General features: G+C 41.2%; 2 protein-coding genes and 1 long non-coding RNA gene across 6 annotated transcripts in view; 1 reads left to right on the top strand and 2 right to left on the bottom strand.

The window, feature by feature from the left end:
- LOC135554651 (nuclear GTPase SLIP-GC-like) overlaps positions 1 to 7,575 on the top strand; it is a 34,855-nt gene extending 27,280 nt beyond the window's left edge. For 3 of the 4 annotated variants that reach the window (XM_064987058.1, XM_064987059.1, XM_064987063.1), the window contains 3 exons: positions 6,184 to 6,265; positions 6,417 to 6,665; positions 6,773 to 7,575. In XM_064987058.1, the coding sequence (XP_064843130.1) occupies positions 6,184 to 6,265; positions 6,417 to 6,665; positions 6,773 to 6,783 (342 nt within the window). In that variant the 3' untranslated portion in view covers positions 6,784 to 7,575. Of the gene's footprint in view, positions 1 to 6,183; positions 6,266 to 6,416; positions 6,666 to 6,772 lie in introns of those variants that run through there. The other variant, XM_064987060.1, reaches the window with a different exon arrangement.
- A 477-nt stretch (positions 7,576 to 8,052) lies between these two features.
- The window catches only part of LOC135554654 (uncharacterized), a 77,529-nt gene continuing 61,085 nt past the window's right edge, over positions 8,053 to 24,496 (bottom strand). Inside the window, exon 3 of the long non-coding RNA XR_010457710.1 lies at positions 8,053 to 8,584. This is a non-coding gene — a long non-coding RNA (uncharacterized LOC135554654). The remainder of the gene's footprint in view (positions 8,585 to 24,496) is intronic.
- Positions 11,907 to 24,496, bottom strand: part of LOC135554653 (nuclear GTPase SLIP-GC-like) — a 47,187-nt gene continuing 34,597 nt past the window's right edge. Inside the window, exons 18-23 of the mRNA XM_064987064.1 lie at positions 23,608 to 23,686; positions 23,269 to 23,353; positions 14,335 to 14,377; positions 13,196 to 13,268; positions 12,823 to 13,071; positions 11,907 to 12,711 (exon numbers count right to left, since the gene is read on the bottom strand). Coding sequence (XP_064843136.1) covers positions 12,689 to 12,711; positions 12,823 to 13,071; positions 13,196 to 13,268; positions 14,335 to 14,377; positions 23,269 to 23,353; positions 23,608 to 23,686 — 552 coding nt within the window. The 3' untranslated portion in view covers positions 11,907 to 12,688. The remainder of the gene's footprint in view (positions 12,712 to 12,822; positions 13,072 to 13,195; positions 13,269 to 14,334; positions 14,378 to 23,268; positions 23,354 to 23,607; positions 23,687 to 24,496) is intronic.

Here is a 24,496-nt window from a genome sequence, read left to right as displayed (position 1 = left end):
ACGGCCTACAGGGAGGAGGTGAGGGCCCTCGGAGTGTGGTGTCAGGAAAATAACCTCACACTCAACGTCAACAAAACTAAGGAGATGATTGTGGACTTCAGGAAACAGCAGAGGGAACACCCCCCTATCCACATCGATGGAACAGTAGTGGAGAGAGTAGCAAGTTTTAAGTTCCTCGGCATACACATCACAGACAAACTGAATTGGTCCACTCAGACAGACAGCATCGTGAAGAAGGCGCAGCAGCGCCTCTTCAACCTCAGGAGGCTGAAGAAATTCGGCTTGTCACCAAAAGCACACAAACTTCTACAGATGCACAATCGAGAGCATCCTGGCGGGCTGTATCACCGCCTGGTACGGCAACTGCTCCGCCCTCAACCGTAAGGCTCTCCAGAGGGTAGTGAGGTCTGCACAACGCATCACCGGGATTAAACTACCTGCCCTCCAGGACACCTCCACCACCCGATGTTACAGGAAGGCCATAAAGATCATCAAGGACATCAACCACCCGAGCCACTGCCTGTTCACCCCGCTATCATCCAGAAGGCGAGGTCAGTACAGGTGCATCAAAGCTGGGACCGAGAGACTGAAAAACAGCTTCTATCTCAAGGCCATCAGACTGTTAAACAGCCACCACTAACATTGAGTGGCTGCTGCCAACACACTGACACTGACTCAACTCCAGCCACTTTAATAATGGGAATTGATGGGAAATGATGTAAATATAACACTAGCCACTTTAAACAATGCTACCTTACATAATGTTACTTACCCTACATTATGAATCTCATATGCATACGTATATACTGTACTCTATATCATCTACTGCATCCTTATGTAATACATGTATCACTAGCCACTTTAACTATGCCACTTTGTTTACATACTCATCTCATATGTATATACTGTACTCGATACCATCTACCGTATCTTGCCTATGCTGCTCTGTACCATCACTCATTCATATATCCTTATGTACATATTCTTTATCCCCTTACACTGTGTATAAGACAGTAGTTTAGGAATTGTTAGTTAGATTACTTGTTGGTTATTACTGCATTGTCGGAACTAGAAGCACAAGCATTTCGCTACACTCGCATTAACATCTGCTAACCATGTGTATGTGACAAATAAAATTTGATTTGATTTGATTTTTAGTCAGTTTTACTAGGGTAAGTTTGGCGGCGTGAGTGAAGGAAGCTTTGTTGCGAAATAGAAAGCCAACTCTAGATTTGATTTTAGATTGGAGATGTTTGATATGAGTCTGGAAGGAGAGTTTACAGTCTAGCCAGACACCTAGGTACTTATAGATGTCCATGTATTCTAGGTCGGAACCATCCAGGGTGGTGATGCTAGTCGGGCATGCGGGTGCAGGCAGCGAACGGTTGAAAAGCATGCATTTGGTTTTACTAGCGTTTAAGAGCAGTTGGAGGCCACGGAAGGAGTGTTGTATGGCATTGAAGCTGAGTCTGCAAGTAGAAATACTGGGGTGCAAAGGAGCAAAATAAATAACAGAATGGGTGAGAAGGTAGTTGGATGGGCTATTTACAAATCGGCTATGTACAGGTGCCGTGATCTGTGAGCTGCGTTGACAGCTGGGGCTTAAAGTTAGTGAGGGAGATATGAGTCTCCAGCTTCAATGATTTTTGCAATTTATTCCAGTCATTGGCAGCAGAGAACTGAAAGGAAAGGCAGCCAAATGAGGAATTGGCTTTGGGGGTGAACAGTGAGATATGCCAGCTGGAGCACGTGCTACGGGTGGGTGCTGCTATGGTAACCAGTGAGCTGTGAGCTAGCAAAGCTATCAAAGACTTATAGATGACCTGGAGCCAGTGGGTTTGGCGACAAATATGAAGCGAGGGCTAGCCAACAAGATCATACAGGTCGCAGTGGTGGGTAGTATATGGGGCTTGGTGACAAAATGGATGGCACTGTGATAGACTAGATCCAATTTGCTGAGAAGTGTTGGAGGCTATTTTGTAAATGTCATCGCTGAAGTCAAGGATTGGTAGGATAGTCAGTTTTAAGAGGGTATGTTTGGCAGCATGAGTGAAGGATTCTTTATTTGTGAAATAGGATGCCAAATCTATATTTAATTTTGGATTGGAGATGCTTAATGTGAGTCTGGAAGGAGAGTTTACAGTCTAACTAGACACCTAGGTATTTGTAGTCCACATATTCTAAATCAGAACCGTCCAGAGTAGTGATGCTGGACGGGCGGGCAGGTGTGGGCAGCGATCGGTTGAAAAGCATGCATTTAGTTTTACTTGCATTTAAGAGCATATGGAGGCCACGGAAGGAGTGTTGTATTGCATTGAAGCTCGTCTGGAGGTTAGTTAACAGTGTCCAAAGAAGGGCCAGAAGTATACAAAATAGTGCCGTCTGCGTAGAGGTGGATCCGAGAATCACCAGAAGCAAGAGCGACATCGTTGATGTATACAGAGAAAAGAGTCGGCCTGAGAGTTGAACCTTGTGGCACCCCCATAAAGACTGCCAGAGGTCCGGACAACATGCCCTCCGATTTAACACACTGAACTTTGTCTGAGAAGCCGTTGGTGAACCAGGCAAGGCAGTCATTTGAGAAACCAAGGCTGTTGAGTCTGCAGATAAGAATGTGGTGACTGACAGAGTCGAAAGCCTTGGCCTGGTCGAGGAAAACAGCTGCACAGTATTGTCTCTTATTGATGGAGGTTATGATATCGTTTAGGACCTTGGCTGAGGTGCACCCATGACCAGCTCAGAAACCAGATTGCGTAGTGGAGAAGGTATGGTGGGATTCGAAACGGTCGGTGATCTGTTTGTTAACTTGGCATTTGAAGACCTTAGAAAGGCAGGGTAGGATAGATATACATAGGTCTGTAGCAATTTGGGACTAGAGTGTCTCCCCCTTTGAAGAGGGGGATGACTGCGGCAGCTTTCCAATCTTTGGGGATCTCAGACGATATGAAAGAAAGGTTGAACAGGCTTGTAATAGGGGTTGCAACAATTTTGGCGGATAATTTTAGAAAGAGTGGGTCCAGATTGTCTAGCCCGGCTGATTTGTAAGCATCCAGATTTTGCAGCTCTTTCAGAACAACAGCCATCTGGATTTGGGTGAAAGAGAAATGGGGGAGGCTTGGGTAAGTTGCTGTGGGGGGTACAGGGCTGTTGACTGGGCTAGGGGTAGCCAGGTGGAAAGCAAGGCCAGCCATTGAAAAGTGCTTATTGAGAAATTCTCAATTATCATGGATTTATCGGTGGTGACAGTATTTCCTAGCCTCGGTGCAGTGGGCAGCTGGGAGGAGGTGCTCATATTCTCCATGGACTTTACAGTGTCCCAGAACTTTTTGGAGTTTGTGCTACAGGATGCAAATTTCTGTTTTAAAAAGATAGCCTTAGCTTTCCTAACTGCCTGTGTATATTGGTTCCTAACTTCCCTGAAAAGTTACATATCGTAGGGGCAATTCGATGCTACTGTAGTACGCCACAGGATGTTTTTGTGCTGGTCAAAGGCAATCAGGTCTGGAGTGAACCAAGGGCTATATCTTTTCCAGGCTCAAAAATGTTTGAATGGGGCATGCTTATTTAAAATGGTGAGGAAAGCATAACCAGGCATCATCTACTGTCGGAATGAGGTCAATATCCTTCCAGGATACCCCGGCCAGGTCAAGTAGAAAAGCTTGATCGCTGAAGTGTTTTAGGGAGCGTTTGACAGTGATGAGGGGTGGTCGTTGGACCGCTGACCCATTACGTACGCAGGCAATGAGGCAGTGATCGCTGAGATCCTGGTTGAAGACAGCAGAGGTGTATTTAGAGGTCAGGTTGGTTAGGATGATATCTACGAGGGTGCCCGTGTTTACGGATTTGGGGTTGTACCTGGTAGGTTCATTGATAATTTGTGTGAGATTGAGGCCATCAAACTTAGATTGTAGGATGTCCGGGATGTTAAGCATATCCCAGTTTAGGTCACCTGACAGCACAAGCTATGAAGATAGATGTGGGGCAATCAGTTCACATATGGTGTCCAGGGTACAGCTGGGGGCAGAAGGTGGTCTATAGCAAGCGGAAACGGTGAGAGACTTGTTTCTGGAAAGGTGGATTTTTAAAAGTAGAAGCTCAAATTGTTTGGGCACAGACCTGGATAGTAAGACAGAGCTCTGCAGGCTATCTCTGCAGTAGATTGCAACTCCGCCCCTTTGGCAGTTCTATCTTGTCGGAAAATGTTATAGTTAGGGATGGAAATTTTAGGGGGTTTGGTGGTCTTCCTAAGCCAGGATTCAGACACGGCTAGGACATCCGGGTTGGCAGAGTGTGCTAAAGCAGTGTATAAAACAAACTTAGGGAGGATGCTTGTAATGTTAACATGCATGAAACCAGTGCTTTTACGGTTACAGAAGTCAGCAAATGAGAGCGCCTGGGGAATGGGAGTGGAGCTAGGCTCTGCAGGGCCTGGGTTAACCTCTACGTCACCAGAGGAACAGAGGAGGAGTAGGATAAGGGTATGGCTAAAGGCTATAAGAAATGGTTGTCTAGTGCGTTCGGAACAGAGTAAAAGGAGCAGGTTTCTGGGCACTGTAGAATAGATTCAAGGCATAATGTACTGACACAGGTATGGTAGGATGTGAATACAGTGGAGGTATACTTCTGCATTGAGTGAAGAAGAGAGATATAGTCTCTAGAAAAATCATTTAAACCAGGTGAGGTCACCGCATGTGTGGGAGTTGGAACTAGAGGGTTAGCTAAGGCATATTGAGCAGGGCTAGAGGCTCTACAATGAAATAAGGCAATAATTACTAACCAAAACAGCAATGGACAAGGCATATTGACATTAGGGAGAGGCATGCGTGGCCGAGTGATCATTGGGTCCAGTGAGTAGCTGGGCGAGCTGGAGACACTGCGATTCAGACAGCTAGCAGGCCGAGGATAGCAGGCAAACAGAAGGGCCTTAGAGGGACGTTGCGATGGAATTACTCAGTTGTAGCCCCTTCGTGCGGTTACGTCGCCAGATCAGTCTTGATGGATCAGCAGGGCTCCATGTAGTAAAAGGGTCCAGGCCAATTGGCAAAATAGGTATTGTAGTCCATTTAAAAAAAAATATATATATATATATATATACAAATAAATAAATATAAAAAGGAAAATAATAGGCTGATGGAATTCTTCAGCTAACAGTCCGGTGTGCTCTAGACAGATAGCGGGCCGCGGCTAGCAGGCTAGCAGATGGGCATTCACAGGCTAGCAGACGGGGACGTCGCGATGGGGGAGCCAGTTGAAATCCCTCTCAGGAGGATTTTGTCTGTAGTCCAGTCGTGAAGGATCGACGGGGCTCCGTATCGGCAATAAAAGTTGTCCAGGCCAATTGGTAAAATAGGTATTGTAGCCCAAGGAGTAGCTGATGGACCTCTTCAGCTAGCCGGGAGATGGGCCTAGCATAGGCTAGCTCCAGGCTAATTGGTGGTTGCTTCGGGACAGAGGCGTTAGCCAGGAGAAGCCAATCGGATAGCAGCTAGCTAGCTGCGATGATCCAGGTGAAAAGGTTCAGAGCTTGCGGTAGGAATCCGGAGATATGGAGAGAAATAAGTCCAATTTGCTATGGTTTGAGTCACGCTGTGCAGACTGGCGAGAGTTTTCTGGGCTGAAGGTAGCTGATGGCCGCTAGCAGTGGCTAGCAGACTACTAGCTACTAGCTAGTTAGCTGGCTAGCTTCTGTTGGGGGTTCCGGTTCAAAAGTAAAGGAAATTGCAGAATCATTCCACATTGGGTGAGGCGGATTGCAGGCGAGTATGTTGAAGTTGAGGTTAAGAAAAACATTTTAAAAAATGTGCGAAGAAAAATATAATGGCCTGCCCAGCATTTTATACATGCCCCTAAGCATGATGGGATATTCATTACTTAACTAACTGTATGGAAGCTCCTGCTTTCAAAATACTTTGTTCCCATTATTTATTATTTTCCATTATTTTGACCGTTAGCTGAAGAAAAGTTTCAAATCAAATCACACTGTGAGATTAGAGTGAGGTTGATGGTCATTTTGCACTTTGCACAATTCTTTTGCGATACAAAACTTTTCCCCATAGTGTATATAAAAGGATGTTAGTGATATATCTTGTTTCTGTTTCACCTCTTAAATGGTTGTACAATCCACTAACAGAACTACACAGGTCTCAATTTGTTGATGGAAGGCTGTGTGATTCCCATCAACAGGTTCCACTTCGAAACAACAGGAATGATGAGAAGACAAAGAAGAAGAAAAAACAAAAGAAAAGGGCGAAGGATGTTCTTGCAGGTAAAAGCCATCCTTGCTATAGGCTGTGTTTGTTCTAATGAAATAGAATATACTGTTTGTTCAAATACATTTTTTTACGCAACCATTACTATACGAGTTGATGCTTTCTTCTGTACACTGTACTAAGTGGCTCTTTCAACTGAAATCCCAGATGCTGTGTTTGTGGATAAGCACATGAGTGCACTAATCAGGAGGGTCACAATGGTAATGGCTATAGCAGATGACCTACTGGGAGAGGACATGATCCAAGATGAAATGTATTCGATTATTGATGTAGCCGAGACCAGTGAGAAAAAAATGAGAGTTATGTACAAGGCTCTACGCTCAGGAGGACCACTGGTTAAATCAGCCTTCTACACAGCTCTCCAAACTAATGAACCTAATCTTGTCAAGGACTTGGGTAAGAACAATAGATACTATTTACACCCTGTGATTACCCTAACACATAGTGTGCATTGTGATGTACAGTACACATCACATATTTTCCCATTCCTCTCCCATTTTAAGCTTCCCCCTGAAGACAGACCTGGCTTGGGTTGGGCCTCAAGTGCTGGACAAAGGGCAGCAGGCAGTCTCACCGGCTGTGGAACTGCAGCGGAGTTACTATCCTCCTAATGCCCCTATGGGTGTTGGGGGACATAACCAACTAGCTCTATCATCCTCTTTTGTTGTTGTGGCTTTATGTTTGTGGCAAACTGAAATCTGTGCCTTTGCAATCTGCTATAGCCTAGTACTTTGTTTTCATCAGAATGTTTTGTGTGTTTTGTTCTCATCAAACCCATGTTTAGTGTTCTTACTGTATGTGTGAGGGGAAAGGGACAACCCAAAACTGGTTAAATCTGATGTTAGTTAAAAAAACTTGTGCATGCATAAATACTTGAGGACAACAGAGGGACAAACAGGTTGAGTAGCATATATGCTTGTTAATTGATTTATGCATTATTTTAAATATTTAGTATATAATACAATCATGTTATGTGGAAAAATTTGTCACAATTTATTTGACCAGAGGACAATACCAGTGGAAACAGTGCCATGAAGTAATGTGCAACCCAAGATAAAATGTTGATCATGTATGTAACGTTTTGTTTTAGATGTGATCTTGATTATACCAATGAATTGTGTTTATCTCTGTTGTAGCTTATCTTCTGATTGTATTATGGTACCTGGTTTATTTCATCATTCATTCTGTTTGTTCAAAGTAATCTCTAAATCATCATTATATCTTCAACCAATTTTACATTTTATGTTTCTGAGTTCAATGTCTCATTGTTTCATTTTTTCCTCAATAAAAATAAATGTTAAAAGTCCCATAGAAATAATATATATCTCGCATGAATACTACACAGGCAGTTTAAATATCAACATTTAATATGGTGATTCTGCAATAAATACATCATGCATAGGCCTATAAACAGAAAACATTTACAAAATGTATTGTGTTAAACAAACACATTACAACAAAAAGTCAGCAATGACGATCTATATACAACAACACCAGAAATCCTTCACTGCTACATAAGGCTATGTATGGTGACGTAGTGCTGCTTAAGCAGATAAATGAGTCAGTTATTAATATACAAATCCCCCTAGAAAATGACTCCGGGTCAGTATCAAAGTCTCTCCCAGAATGACACGTTAATTACATGTTCGTTTTGGCTGCACTGGTTCATGAAAAGCCCCAGAATTGCAAGAAGATTTGCCTGGCTAACACGCTCCTACCACAAGCTCTCCTCTCACTGTGTACCACGTGGGCCTGCTTGTCAGTCAAGCTACAAGAAGACTGCTTTGAGATAAGGATGTTATAGTGACTGCACACGGGTGAGTTACTTTGGTTTTCATTGTTAAACGTTTTCTCTGTAAACCCTCTCACATACACTGGCAGCATTCAGATAGCTCAGTCATGTTTATATGTGAAAGGCAGCTACATTTCTGTGTGTGGGATATTCTAATCTGAAGGATCTCCAAAGACATAGGCTTGTCTGGCAGCGACAGCTCCAACATGCAGGTTAACAGCCCATCTGAAACCAAAGCATGGTTCTATTGGTACAGTGTAATATAAACATGAAAATAGTGCTTTCAATAGTAAATGTTCTGTCATTTGGCCTTGACGTTTCTCAACAAAACACATTGATGTATTAAAAACGGCACACACCACACACAAACCACTTTGAAATGTTACAGACTTCACACAGAGCAGGGATTGAGCAAAGCCTTGAAAAGTTCAGCACCATGAGCCAGAGGGAGAGAGTCCTCTAAGCCCTTAGACAGGCTGCATGGAGGGAGATGGAGCACTGGAGCTCAGTAGAGAGGAGAAACCTGGAGAGAGAGAGAGACCTTTTACACATTACATTCACACAGAAACAGGTAAATGAGCAATAAACAATTTACCCTGCCAAGATGGCTTTACATTTCTGAGACATACAGAGGAACCATTGTTGTAGTATATTCATTTATTGTGTCAACAATTCTGTCTGTATTTTATTGATTAATTTGGACATAAAAAAGACAATACGAAGATGAGAATTAAAATACAAAATAAATGTACAAGTGGAGGAGAGGTAAAAAACAAACACCCTACGGGTTTTGTAATGCACTTCCCTATTTCAAATAGTAGAAAAAATAGTAATATTTCTCCATGCTTCAACCCAATCACATCTACCAAGGTAATGGTTTGTGTGTGTTCGTGAGGGGTTGCCTGGGCAGCTGTGTTTTGCACTGGGTGAAAGTTGATTGCAGTTGTTTTGGAACCGGGCTGCCTCCCTGGTGTGAGTCAGGTTCAGAGTTCAAAGCCCATGGTGAAGTCGGCTCAAAACAAAAGTGAGGTAATTAAGCATGTGGAGTGACGAGTAGGCTTGTGTATTCACAGACGAAAGTAATTGCTTTCGATCAAAATGCTTTGTCTGCATTCCCAATGAAAACTAATTTAAAATGTAAGGAAGTGAAAAATCTGAGGCTTGTAGTTTTTTAACTCAGCCCCTATTAAAGATACAGTGGGATATTGGTTATGTTGTACTTCCTAAGGCTTCCACTAGATGTTAACCGTCTTTAGAAACTTGTTTGAGGCTTTTACTGTGAAGTGGGGCCGAATGAGAGGGGAATGAGTCAGAGGTATGGCAGAGAGCCACACAATGGTCACACGCATTTCACATGAGAGGTAGCTGCGTTCCTTTGCTTTTCTGAAGACATAGGAATTCTCCGGTTGGAACATTATTGAAGATTTATGATAAAAAAACATCCTAAAGATTGATTCTATAATTAGTTTGACATGTTTCTACGACCTTTAATATAACTTTTTGAACTTTTCGTCCGACGTTCGGCTGGACCTGCATGCGCGTTTGGATTTGTTTACTAAACGCCCTAACAAAAGAAGCTATTTGGACATAGATGAACTTTATCGAAAAATCAAACATTTATTGTGAAACTGGGATTCCTGGGAGTACATTCTGATGAAGATAATCAAAGGTAAGTGAATATTTATAATGTTATTTCTGACTTCTGTTGACCCCAACATGACAAATATCTTTATGGCTTGCATGGTATGCTTTTTCCGTAAGTTTCCGTAAGTTCCGTAAAAAAAATCTGACACAGCGGTTGCATTAAGGAGAAGTTTATTTAAAATTCCATGTATAATAGTTGTATCTCTTATCAATGTTTATTATGAGTATTTCTGTAAATTGATGTTTTGGAACTACTGAACATAACACGGCAATGTAAAATTAGATTTTTGGATATAAATATGCACTTTATCGAACAAAACATACATGTATTGTGTAACATGAGTTATGAGTGTCATCTGATGAAGATCATCAAAGGTTAGTGATTAATTTGATCTATATTTCTGCTTTTTGTGACTCCTCTCTTTGGCTGGAAAAATGGCTGTGTTTTTCTGTGACTTGGTGGTGACCTAACATAATCGTTTGTGGTGCTTTCACTGTAAAGCCTTTTTGAAATCAAACAATGTGTCTGGATTAAGGAGAATTTAAGGAGGTATATTAAAAAAAGATATATATATGTATCCTTTATTTAACTAGGCAAGTCATTTCAGAACAATTTCTTATTTACAATGAGGGCCTAGGAATTGTTGTCCTGTCGTCAGGAAATTAACAATGCGTTGCAGTGTGTATATTCCCGTGTGGAAGCGGCACATGAGGAGCAGAAGATAACCGAGGATACGGGCTGAATTCTGGAGATTGAGTGTACATCAAGATACACAGGCGGGGGTGGTGGTCTGGTCCACACAGCACCTGCAGCGGGAAAGATCGTCATGTCTCTCCTCAGTGGGTTCATAGTTCTCACGTGAAGTGAGGTCAAGCTGCATAATGGTTGAGCTTGAAGACGCCGTGACAGAGGAAGCGGAGCTAAAGAGAGAGAGAGTATATTCCATTATAGACATGCAGATGGGTTGGGTCTGGGAGCTACTTTAACCTCTGTTGTTGGGTTGGGTTAGTTGCTTTATTGGTTAATGCATCGAATAAAAGGATATATGTTGGGGTAATTGTACACTGGACAACATTCTGAAGGCATTATTGGTGTGAAAGCATATACAGTGCTGAGTTACCTCAATAGGATGTAGGTTGATTAGTGCTATGCACTTGCCTATCAGGTGACAATGGAGGAAGAAGGAGATGGGGAACAGAGTGAAAATGGGAACACCTCTCGGTGCCTGTGGCTGGAAAAGGGAAGACTGGGTGGAATCCAAAAGAAAAGAATCCTGGAGGCATAGAGGCAGGCGAAGAGAGAGGGAATTGTCATGTTATCAGACTTTGGGTTTTCATGCATATATAATTATGCATCGCTTACCACATTGTTCATACTGTTATGTTTTGTGTTTCTCGTTGCTTTTCAAGTCTTGTGCTATCACTCGCTTAGGAACCAGAAGGAGAAAGTTGAAATGGAAGAAGTCGACAGCTCCAGGGGACACGTTATTATCATCTATGAGAAATGGAAATAAGTTTGTGTATGGTGTGATCGTAGAACAGAGGCCATAAGTCTCTGAGTTTGTAAACCTCACTGTGATGTTAGTCATGTTTATTTTTATTTATTCATGTTTGTCCATTAATAAGTAATTTCCAAGTTTATGTGATGTTGAACAGTATTGAGTTAAATGTTCAAAACGGGGGACTGATGGATTCTGGGATCTAACTCCTATAACTTGAAATGGGGTTAATTATCAGGTATCATATTGAGTGCTATGGTCTAGAGAAGGTCTACACCAGAAGTGAATGGTTATCTGTAGGAGGAATGTTTATGGTAGAGGCAATTAAACTTTGAATGTACTGAGTGAAGGAAAGACGATCACATCTTGGCAGGCACTGATATGGGTGGAGAGCTGTGGATTAGTGAGGGAGGGGGCCGAGTTCAGCTCAGGTCATGTTAAGGGAGAAGGAACAGTTTATTGCCCATGCCACTTAATTTCCTGCCTAGCAACAGAGATGTAGTGTTTGGAGAGAAGGAGGAGGTTCCACCCCAAATTGGGTTACTTACACCAGCGCTATTGGAATGTGTCTTGGTCGGTTCAGCTGTTCGACCCTCTGGGATGAATAAACTTGGTTTAAGCTTTCATAGTGTCCGTTGAGTTCTTACTGTGATAATTAGAACCTAACAGTGAGAGAAATCAGTCTTGAATATATTATTTCTATGGTACTTTTAAAAATGTTTTATTGAGGAAAGATTTAGGCAATATGACATTCAACTCAGAAACATACAATGTAAAATTAGTTGAAGATATAATGATGATTTAGAGATTACTTTTAACAAACAGAATGAATGATGAAATAAACCAGGTACCATAATACAATCAGAAGATAAGCTACAACAGAGATAAACACAATTCATTGGTATAATCAAGATCACATCTAAAACAAAACGTTACATACATGATCAACATTTTATCTTGGGTTGCACATTACTTCATGGCACTGTTTCCACTGGTATTGTCCTCTGGTCAAATAAATTGTGACAAACTTTTCCACATAACATGATTGTATTATATACCAAATATTTAAAATAATGCATAAATCAATTAACAAGCATACATACCACTCAACCTGTTTGTCCCTCTGTTGTCCTCAAGTATTATGCATTTACATTTTTTAACTAACATCAGATTAAACCATTTTTTGTGTTGTCCCTTTCCCCTCACACATACAGTAAGAACACTAAACATGGGTTTGATAAAAACAAAAACACTAAACATTCTGACGAAAACAAAGTACCAGGCTATAGCAGATTGCAAGAGCACAGATTTCAGTTAGCATAAAGCCACAACAACAAAAGAGGATGATAGAGCTAGTTGGTTATGTCCCCCAACACCCATAGGGGCATTAGGAGGATAGTAACTCCGCTGCAGTTCCACAGCCGGTGAGACTGCCTGCTGCCCTTTGTCCAGCACTTGAGGACCAACCCAAGCCAGGTCTGTCATCAGGGGAAAGGTTCTGTTGCCTCTGGGAGAGGAATGGGAAAATATCTGTACTGTACATCATGTCAAAATGCACAAGAAGACACACAATGTTTTAGGGTAATCACATGGTGAAAATAGTATCTATTATTCTTACCCAAGTCCTTGACAAGACTAGGTTCATTAGTTTGGAGAGCTGTGTAGAAGGCTGATTTAATTGGTAGCCCTCCTGAGCGTACAACCTGAAACAGCTTCCTCATTTTTTTCGCATTGGTCTTGGCTGCATAGATATTCGAATACGTTTCATCTTGGATCATTTTCTTTCCCAGTAGGTCATCTGCTATAGCCATCACCATTGTGACTCTCTTGATTAGTGCATTCATGTGCTTATCCACAAAGTCAGCATCTGGGATTTCAGGTGAAACAGACACTTAGTACAGTGTACAGAAGAAAGCAAAAACTCGTATAGTAATGGTTGCAGAAAATATTTCATTAGAACTAACACAGCCTATAGCAAGGATGGCTTTTACCTGCAAGAACATCCTTCACACTTCTCTTTTTCTTCTTTATCTTCTCATCATTCCTGTTGTTTCGAAGTGGAACCTGTTGGTGGGAATCACACAGCGTTCCATCAACAAATTGAGACCTGTGTAGTCCTGTTAGTGAATTCTACAACCATTTAAGAGGTGAAACAGAAACAAGATATATCACAAACATCCTTTTATATACACTCTGGAGAAAATGCCAAAGAATTGTGAAAAGTGCAAAAATAACCATCAACCTCATTTTAATCTCACAGTGTCATTGAATTTGAAACTTTTCTTCAATTAATGTACAGGTAACTGCCAAAATAATGGAAACACAAAGTATATTAAAAGCAGGAGCATCCACACAGGCATGGTTCCTGAGTTAATTAAGCAATGAACATCCCATCATGCTTAGGGTCATGTATAAAATGCTGGGCAGGCCATTATTTTGGCCATTATTTTTGGCTACCATAGCTATGTGTAAGGCCAGACGCCAGGGACAAGAAGCAGGTACAGGGAGTGAACATTTAATGAATAACAGACATGAAACAGAAAAGGAACAGAATATGGAGGGCATCTGGACAGGGGAAACTACAACAATGCTGATAAAGGGAACACACAAGGAAGCAGACAGAAATAGGGAAGTCAATCAACAAATGAAAGGAGTCTAGGTGAGTCCAATGATGCGCTGCTGCGCGTGATGGTGACTGGTGATGAAGCGCAGGTGCGCGTAACGATGGTGACAGGTGTGCGTAATGAAGGCAGTCTGGCACCCTCGAACGCCAGAGAGGGAGAGTGGGAGCAGGCGTGACAGCTAGGATGACAATGCACCCATACATAGCGCACTAGTGGTCACTGAATGGTTTGATGAGCATGAAAACGATGTGAACCTAATGCCACGGCCGTTTCAGTCACCAGATCTTAACACAATTGAACACTTCTGGGAAATTCTGGAGCAGCGCCTGAGTCACCGTTTTCTACCACCATCAACAACATGGAATTACTTGTGTGAAAATGGTGTTGAATTCCACCAATAGAGTTCCAGACACTTGTAGAATCTATGCCAAGCTGTTCTGGCTCGTGTTCGCCCAACGCCCTATTAAGACACTTTATGTTGGTGTTAACTTTATTTTGGCAGTTACCTGCTCAGATGTCGTTTCCTTCCCCGAGCTGTGTTCTGGAACACTACAATGATAAAAAAAGAAGTTATATAAGTCATTTCACTCAGAATAAATACAAGATATAAGACCAGCACAAACAAAAGCATTTGTTGATATGTGTCTGGAAGCTAATTGTGAAGGCAAATCATTCAGACTCTTTATAGAGGACATAGAGGACACCACAGACAAACAAAAAAATACATAATCGGAATGGTATAAATGCCACTGTCTAGTCACTTCACATCATCACTGAAAAACAAAAACATTATAGTTTACTTGGACCTTTGACAGCTTAGGGCAAAATGCAGTCTGTATTTTGGAAGATCCGTGTTATAGCGCGATTTAAAAGTAAAGACAATTTCACAAAACTAGCTTTAAAACTGCAACATTTTCTCTCATCCTCATGGCAAACTTTGTAGAATAGCAGGGAATTAGTTCAGGGATTCTTCAAAGTCGGGACAATACGTTTTGGTGGGGCCTCCCGAGTGGCGTCACTACAGACTCGGGTTCAATCCCGGGCTGTATCACAACCATCCGTGATCGTGAGTCCTATAGGGCGGCGCACAATTGGCCCATCGTAGTCCGGGTTTGGCTGGGGGACTTTACTTGGCTCATCTCACTCTTGTGGTGGACCGGGCGCCTGCAGGCTGACCTCGGTCGTCAGTTGAACAGTGTTTCCTCCGACACATTGGTGTGGCTGACTTCCAGGTAAAGCGGGCGGGTGTTAAGAAGCACGGTTTCGCGGGTCATGTTTCAGAGGACACATGACTCGACCTTCGCCTCCTGAGCATTTGGGGAGTTGCAGCGATGGGACAAGATCAAAATTGGGGGTTACAAATTACAATAAAAATTATTTAAAAAAATCTTGTTTTGGGCCATTTTAAAAAGACAATATTTGTTTTGGGAATTTTTTTAATACCTTAAATATGATTCATTTCTGTATCATCTCAATGCCTGCAAATTCCCTTTACCAGAGCAAAGTATTCCAATTTCAAACTCTCCCAAAAAGTTTTTTTTTTTAACTGTCAATAATGGATATTAGCTTAAAATGATTGTCATTTTGTGCAATAGCACTCTGTGACTAAATAATATTTATCTCAAAACTTTGAATCCTAAATGATGTGTCTGTCAAATTTGTCTAAAATCCTAAATTAATCTGGAATGAGCAGGGTAAACTATACAATAAGGACCCCTTATTCATGTCCTCATTTCATGTAGTACAACAAGACCATTCATGGTCTGTAAAGTTCTCTACTTTTGATAGATTTAAACAATATTGGAATCACCACGGTCAAAACCATAAACTGTCAACTCCATATTCCTGATAAATTCATATTCTATTTTAATCTTGGTTTTAAAATTTTACATTTACTTCGATTTTACGGTCATAAAGCAACATAGGAAAAACAATGTGTACATTGTTGCTATGTTTACCACATGAATGAAAAAGAAAAAAGCTATTTTTTCCAAATCCGTGAAACATCAACTCCATCAGATTTTTGTTAACTCCGTCAGAGTGGTGAAGACCTGATAGAATGGTGAATTTCAAATTAATCCTTTTCCATATTTCACAAGTGTTTGTATTGAACTTTTATTTTTAGAGGAAAAAATCTGTTTTGGGTACATGTTGTGAACTCCGTCAGTGATGGCTAACCCCCTTCAGATCAGACTTTTTATAGATTTTGAAAACATATTGTAATCACTGTTTTGCAACATTTAAACTATTTAAGTATTTGCTGTTCTAAACCTAAGGGATAATGTTTGCTTTATAAATGCTGTTTTATGTTCTCAATCTAGAAAAACAAATTAGCCCTGGAGCTACAAAACCAAACAAAAAGAAGTTTGGAGATTTGTATTACATATTTTAATAATTTAATGTTGGAATTTAAACAATCAACAGCCTTTAAACACTTGTTGGATGATAATTGTAAAAATGAAATGCCATTTATGGTGTCTGATAGAGTTGACATAAATCCAGTTAGTTTAATTTTATGAAAGAAAAAATACAAAATTAGGAGGTTGTTCCTTTACATGATTTGATAGCTGATACTTTGTTCGATCAAATTATATATTTCAAACTGTGTTAATATTAAGACAAATCTTTGTGGAAAAAAGTTGAGATTGTTCCATCTTTCAAAAATGCCTGAGCTTTAAAACATAAACATGAAAATATATATACACTACCGGTCAAATGTTTTAGAACACCTACTCATACAAGGGTTTTATTTATTTGTCCTATTTTCTACATTGTAGAAAAATAGTGAAGACATCAAAACTATGAAATAACACATATGGAATCATGTCGGATATTTTATATTTGAGATTCTTTAAAAAGCCACCCTTTGCCTTTATGACAGCTTTGAACATTCTTGGCATTCTCTCAACCAGCTTCACCTAGAATGTTTTTCCAAAAGTCTTGAAGGAGTTCCCACATATGCTGAGCACTTGTTGGCTGCTTTTCCTTCACTCTGCGGTCTGACGCATCCCAAACCATGTCAATTTGGTTGAGGTTGGGGGATTGTGGAGGCCAGGTAATCTGATGCAGCTCTCCATCACTCTCCTTCTCGATCAAATAGTCCTTACACAGTGTGGAGGTGTGTTGGGTTATTATCCTGTTGAAAAACAAATTATAGTCCCACTAAGCCTAAACCAGATGGGATGGTGTGTTGATGCAGAATGCTGTGGTAGCCATGCTGGTTGTATGCATTGAAATCTAAATAAATCACAGACCGTGTCACCAGCAAAGCACCCCCACACCTTCACACCTCCTCCTCCATGTTTTACGGTGGGTATTACATATGCAGAGATTATCCGTTCACCCACACCGTGTCTCACAAAGACACAGCGGTTGGAACCAGAAATCTCCAATTTGGACTCCAGACCAAAGAACACATTTCCACCGGTCTAATGTCCATTGCTCATGTTTCTTGGCCCAAGCAAGTCTCTTCTTATTATTGATGTCCTTTAGTAGTGGTTTCTTTGCAGCTATTCGACCATGAAGGCCTGATTCACACAGTCTCCTCTGAACAGTTGATGTTGAGATGTGTCTATTACTTGAACTCTAAAGCATATATTTGGGCTGCAATTTCTGAGGCTGGTGACTCTAATGAACCTATCCTCTGCAGCAGAGGTAACTCTGGGTCTTCCATTCATATGGCGGTCCTCATGAGAGCCAGTTTCATCATAGCGCTTGAAGGTTTTTGCGTATTCACTTGAAGAAACTTCTTGAAAAAGTTCTTGAAATTTTCCGGGTTGACTGAACTTCATATCTTTAAGTAATGATGGACTGTCCTTTCTCTTCGCTTATTTGAGCTGTTCTTGCCATAATATGGACTTTTACCAAATGAGGCTATCTTCTTTACCCCCCGCCCCCATTTCATGCATTCCAGGTGACTATCTCATGAAGCTGGTTGAGAGAATGCCAAGAGTGTGCAAAGCTTTCATCAAGGCAATGTGTGGCTATTTGAAGAATCTCAAATATAAAATATTTTTGATTTCTTTAACATTTTTTTCCATATGTGTTATTTCATTGTTTTGATGTGTTCACTATTTTTTCTAGAGGCTCAAACTGGCCAGAAAAACAATGATTTTCATCTGAGACTCGTCAGGCTATTCTTGTTCTGAAAAATTAAGGCTATTCCATTTCCAAAAAACTGAAGATCTCGTGCAGCGCTGTGTACTACTCCCTTCACAGAACAGAGCAAACTGGCTTTAACCAAAAAAGAAAGAGGACCCGGTGCACAACTGAGGAGGAGGAAAAGTACATTAGAATGTCTCGCTTGAGAAACAGACGGCTCACACGTTCTCAAATGGCAGCTTCATTAAATAGTACCCACAAAATACCAGTCTCAATGTCAACAGGGAAGAGGCGAAAGTTCTTTGTTTCTTGCCATTTTGAGCCTGTAATCAAACCCACAAATGCTGATGCTCCAGATACTCAACTAGTCTGAAGAAGGCCAGTTTTATTGTTTCTTTTATCAGAACAACAGTTTTCAGCTTTGCTAACATAATTGCAAAGGGGTTTTCTAATGATCAATTAGCCTTTTAAAATTATAAACTTGGATTAGCTAACACAACGTGCCATTGGAACACAGGAGTGATGGTTGCTGATAATGGGCCTCTGTACGCCTATTTAGATATTCCAAAAAAATCTGCCATTTCCAGCTACAATTGTAATTTACAACATGAAATGTGTTAAATGACGGCTACTCTCAGCCTCATGACAAAATGTGTATAATAGCATGACATTAGCGGTTAAACTGCTCTCACCTTGCAGGGGGGATCCTCAAAATTGCGCTATGCGACTGCCCTAGTGTTGATATCCACACCCCCGCGTCAATCTAATTAGCATTAAAAAAAATCCTCATAAAAATCTATCTGCTAAAGCTAATTATCTGTTTTCTTTTGCATGGGCTGCATCTCAATCCATCATGGCATTCTTCATCTGTGGTGGAAGGTGGCAGAGCTACAGTGGTGGATGTCAGACCAGGAGCTATACAGTAAATCAGTCTTCTCACAAACGTCTGTAGCGACACTCACAACTCTTATGAACACGGACAGTTAGGTCCATAAATATTTGGACATTGACCAAGTTATTATTAGTTTAGCTTTCTACTACAGCATATTGGAGTTGAACTTAAATAATGAATATGAGATGGACGTGCAGACTTTCAGCTTTAATTTGAGGGTATATACATCCAAATCAGGTGAATGGAGTAGGAGTTAGGGACTAAATGAAATTGGACAATTTGCTGCTCAGCTGTTCCATGGACAGGTGTGTGTTATTCCGTCATTAGTTCATTTACAAGGAAGCAGATAAAAGGTCTGGAATTGATTTCAAGTATGGCATTTGCATGTCACTGCCAGTGAAGCAAGCCATCATTAGGCTGAAAAATCTAAACAAACCCATCAGAGAGATAGCAAAAACATTAGGTGTGGCCAAATCAAGTACACTGCTCAAAAAATAAAGTGAACACTTAAACAACACAATGTAACTCCAAGTCAATCACACTGTCCACACTGATTGACAATACATTTCACATACTGTTGTGCAAATGGAATAGACAACAGGTGGAAATTATAGGCAATTAGCAAGACACCCCCAATAAAGGAGTGGTTCTGCAGGTGGTGACCACAGACCACTTCTCAGTTCCTATGCTTCCTGGCTGATGATTTGGTCACTTTTGAATGCTGGCGGTGCTTTCACTCGAGTGGTAGCATGAGACGGAGTCTACAACCCACACAAGTGGCTCAGGTAGTGCAGCTCATCCAGGATGGCACATCAATGTGAGCTGTGGCAAGAAGGTTTGCTGTGTCTGTCAGCGTAGTGTCCAGAGCATGGAGGTGCTACCAGGAGACAGGCCAGTACATCAAGAGACGTGGAGGAGGCCGTAGGAGGGCAACAACCCAGCAGCAGGACCGCTACCTCTGCCTTTGTGCAAGGAGGAGCAGGAGGAGCACTGCCAGAGCCTTGCAAAATGACCTCCAGCAGGCCACAAATGTGCATGTGTCTGCTCAAACGGTCAGAAACAGACTCCATGAGGGTGGTATGAGGGCTCGACGTCCACAGGTGGGGGTTGTGCTTACAGCCCAACACCGTGCAGGACGTTTGGCATTTGCCAGAGAACACCAAGATTGGCAAATTCGCCACTGGCGCCCTGTGCTCTTCACAGATGAAAGCAGGTTCACACTGAGCACGTGACAGACGTGTCAGAGTCTGGAGACGCCGTGGAGAACGTTCTGCTGCCTGCAACATCCTCCAGCATGACCGGTTTGGCGATGGGTCAGTCATGGTGTGGGGTGGCATTTCTTTGGGGGGCCGCACAGCCCTCCATGTGCTCGCCAGAGGTAGCCTGAATTCCATTAGGTACCGAGATGAGATCCTCAGACCCCTTGTGAGACCATATGCTGGTGTGGTTGGCCCTGGGTTCCTCTTAATGCAAGACAATGCTAGACCTCATGGGGCTGGAGTGTGTCAGCAGTTCCTGCAAGAGGAAGGCATTGATGCTATGGACTGGCCCGCCCGTTCCCCAGACCTGAATCCAATTGAGCACATCTGGGACATCATGTCTCGCTCCATCCACCAACGCCACATTGCACCACAGACTATCCAGGAGTTGTCGGATGCTTTAGTCCAGGTCTGGGAGGAGATCCCTCAGGAGACCATCCGCCACCTCATCAGGAGCATGCCCAGGTGTTGTAGGGAGGTCATACAGGCACATGGAGGCCACACACACTACTGAGCCTCATTTTGACTTGTTTTAAGGACATTACATCAAAGTTGGATCAGCCTGTAGTGTGGTTTTCCACTTTAATTTTGAGTGTGGCTCCAAATCCAGACCTCCATGGGTTGATATATTTGATTTCCATTGATCATTTTTGTGTGATTTTGTTGTCAGCACATTCAACTATGTAAAGAAAAAAGTATTTATTGAGAATATTTCATTCATTCAGATCTAAGATGTGTTATTTTAGTGTTCCCTTTATTTTTTTGAGCAGTGTATTTTGTACATTCTTAAAAAGAAAGAACGCACTGGTGAGCTCATGAACACCAAAAGTCCCGGAAGACCACGGAAAACAACTATGGTGGATGAAGAAAAACCCCTTCACATCAATTGGCCAGATCACGACGCCAGGACAGCGGAGTCAATCACCACCTTCCGGAGACACCTGAAACCCCACCTCTTTAAGGAATACCTAGGATAGGATAAAGTAATCCTTCTCACCCCCCCCCTAAATGATTTAGATGCACTATTGTAAAGTGGCTGTTCCACTGGATGTCATAAGGTGAATTCACCAATTTGTAAGTCGCTCTGGATAAGAGCGTCTGCCAAATGACTTAAATGTAAATGTAATCAAGAACACCCTCCAGAAGGTAGGCGTATCTGTGTCAAAGTCAGCATTCAAGACAAGACTTCACCTTAGTAAATACAGACGGTTTACCAGAAGATGTAAACCTTTGGTAAACCTTGTATTTATTGATGATCTGACTGCTGACAAAAGCAGCAGGATGAATTCTGATTAGGTCTATATTATCTGCTCAGAATTAGTCAAATGCTTAAACTCATTGGAGGGCGCTTCACAATGCAGATGGACAATGACCCGAAGCATACTGCAAAAGCAACCCAATACCTTTTAAGGCAAAGAAATGCAGTGTTCTGCAATGGCCAAGTCAATCACCTGACCAGAATCCAATTGAGTATGTATTTCACTTGCTGAAGGCAAAACGCCCCAAGAACAAACAGGAACTGAAGACAGCTGCAGTAAAGGTCTGGCAGAGCATCACCAGGAAAGAAACCCAGCATCTGGTGATGTCTATGGGTTCCAGACTTCAGGCAGTCATTGACTGCAAAGGATTTGCAACCAAGTATTAATACTCACAATTGAATTTATGATTATGTAGGTTGTCCAATTACTTTTGAGCTCCTAAAATTGGGGTGACCACATGTAAAAAGTGTTGTAATTCCTACACCGTTCACCGTTCCTCATCTTGATTGTTTCTTTTCAAATTCATTGTGGTGGTAAACATTTTTTCTTTTTATCTTTCTTATCTCTCAGATATAGGACAGACACTTCAAAACAAACTATCTGTTTTACCATGTAAAAAAACATGATTTGATCTCGTTCTTTTCTCTCCGTTTCAGCCATCATCATGAGCCGTCCTCCCAGCAGCCTCCACTGGTGTAAATATTTTATTAGATGTAAATCCAAATTCAAGGTTTCATACTTACAGGGATACTAGCATTCCAAATCAATTAGCTAAATTATCCTTGGTATGACCTTCTTAAAACTATTCCATATGTTAACTTAGTAGAAACCCAGCCCCGGACCCTTAGATTTTAGTGTTTTTTAACTTCTTTGGGATAGGGGGCGGTATTTTGATGTCCGGATGAAAAGCGTGCCCAAAGTAAACTGCCTGCTACTCAGGCCCAGAAGCTAGGATATGCATATAATTGGTAGATTTCTAAAACTGTTAAAATAATGTCTGAGTATAACAGAACTGAAATGGCAGGCAAAACCCCGAGGACAACCCCCCCCCCCCCCAAAAATGTTCGTCCTACCACTGATTTCAATGACTGGCACTTTTATAATAAGGCAAAATCATGCCCGATTGAGTTCCTAGGGCTTCCACTAGATGTCAACAGTCTTTAGAAAGAGTTTCAGGCTAGTTTTTGGAAAAATGAGGGAGAAGAAGTCATTTTTCTAAGGACTCCCATTTTGGCTGTAGTGTTTCCATGCGCATGGCCGAGATAAACATTAACAACGTGCTTTCATCTCCAGTAAAGACAATAACGATTCTCCGTCTTAAATGTAATTGTTTATTTGGGTATTAGGGTACCTAAGGATTGATTATAAACATTGATTGACTTGTTTGGAAAAGTTTATTGGTAACGTTTGGGATTCATTTTGCATACATTTTGACCGATGGAAACCGAGTGGATTATTGACTTTTTTTTAAATGGAAATAAAAAATACATTTACAAAAGGACCATTTGTAATGTAACTGAGACCATTTGGAGTGCCAACAGAGAAGCTCCTCAAAGGTAAGGCATGAATTATATCTTTATTTCTGACTTTTGTGTCACCACCTGCCAAGTTGATTGCTATGAATTTGTGTGCTGGGCGCTGTCCTCAGATAATCGGATGGTTTCCTTTCGCCGTAAAGCGTTTGTGAAATCTGACACCGTGGCTGGATTAACAAGAAGTTAAGCTTTATTTTGACATATTGCATGTGTATTTTCAAGATTGTTAAATATTTACAATTCTGTAGTTTGAATTTGGCTCCCTGCACTTTCACTGGATGTTGGTCAGGTGGGACACTACCGTTGCACCCATCCTAGAGAAGTTTTACAGCGCGGCTCATCAGTGCTACGGATTGAACCTACTTTGTTTCAAACTTTCAAAGTGAGTCTTTACCATTTCTCATCTTCAACATCTGTGATAGGTTTACCCGTCATTTTTTCATGGGCTCTCTTCACTATCTCATAGTGCTCAGATATATCTGTAACAAAGAAAATACATTATTTTGGGGGGGTTTGAGTTGTTTTAGTTTTTCTAACCTTACCCCTAACACTTACTTTAACCACTCACTAACATGATTTTTCTTCCTTTACTACTACTGGTATGGCATTGTAATTGACATTTTCAGCTGGAAATTGTACATGTATAACCTGGAATATTACATTATATATGTATTTGAACCATACAGACAGCATTCAATCCAAAATGTGATGGAAACAAGTGTATTTGATTTACCTGGGAGAGGTAGCTCATTGTGGAGGGACTGCTTCATAGCTTCTTTTAGTTTAGACCTTATTTCCTGCACAATGTATTCCTAATGGAAGTAAAAAGGAGACGTAATTAATATTTTCAGTTTTTTTAAAGAAGATCATAATTCTAAGGACCTTTTGTATTTTATAATTTTGACAGTACTGGGGTCCTGCCACAAACATCTTTTATATCCTTATGACATTGTGTGTACATTTTCATTAAACATGTCATTTAACCGCTGATCACATACACCTACACACTTGCTAAACTAAACCATGTAACAAATTCCGATAGTAGTGTGCTTTCAATCTCTATTTTGGCATGTTCTACGTCATGTTTGTCTCACATCTAGGAAGATTTTAAGGGAGGGTTCACCCAAATTACAAAATGACATATTGGTCTCCTTACCTTGTAAGCAGTCTATGGACAAGGTATGACAACAATCCATGCATTTGTTTAAATTACCACTGGCCACTGTTTCAATGCTAAAGTATTTTGTATTCGTGGCACGATGTTAGTCAATGGTACCAATATTAGCGTTTTCGGTCTTCCTGTCCAAATCATCTTAAAGTGTCCCTCAGTTTTAAAGGGAAACTGGATGCAAAAACTATAGAAAACGGCCTATGTGAAACATTTATAACAGTGCCAAAATTGATTAAAAAGTGTACGTAGGATATAAAGTCAGTACATTCCAATACAGAGTTTTGTGAGATATGTGTAACTGAGGTCATCACAATTTTCATGACTTCTGCCGATGTCGGCTCCTCTCCTTGTTCGGGCGGCGATCGACGTCACCGGCTTTCTAGCCATTGTCGCTCCATTTTTCATATGCCCATTTGTCTTGTCTTGTTCCATACACACCTGGTTTTCATTT

The sequence above is a fragment of the Oncorhynchus masou genome, chromosome 14 (assembly GCF_036934945.1).
Source record: "Oncorhynchus masou masou isolate Uvic2021 chromosome 14, UVic_Omas_1.1, whole genome shotgun sequence".
NCBI classification, from domain to species: Eukaryota; Metazoa; Chordata; class Actinopteri; order Salmoniformes; family Salmonidae; genus Oncorhynchus; species Oncorhynchus masou.
The sequence above is the reverse complement of the archived record's forward strand: the minus strand, read 5'-3'. Positions and strand labels throughout refer to the sequence as shown.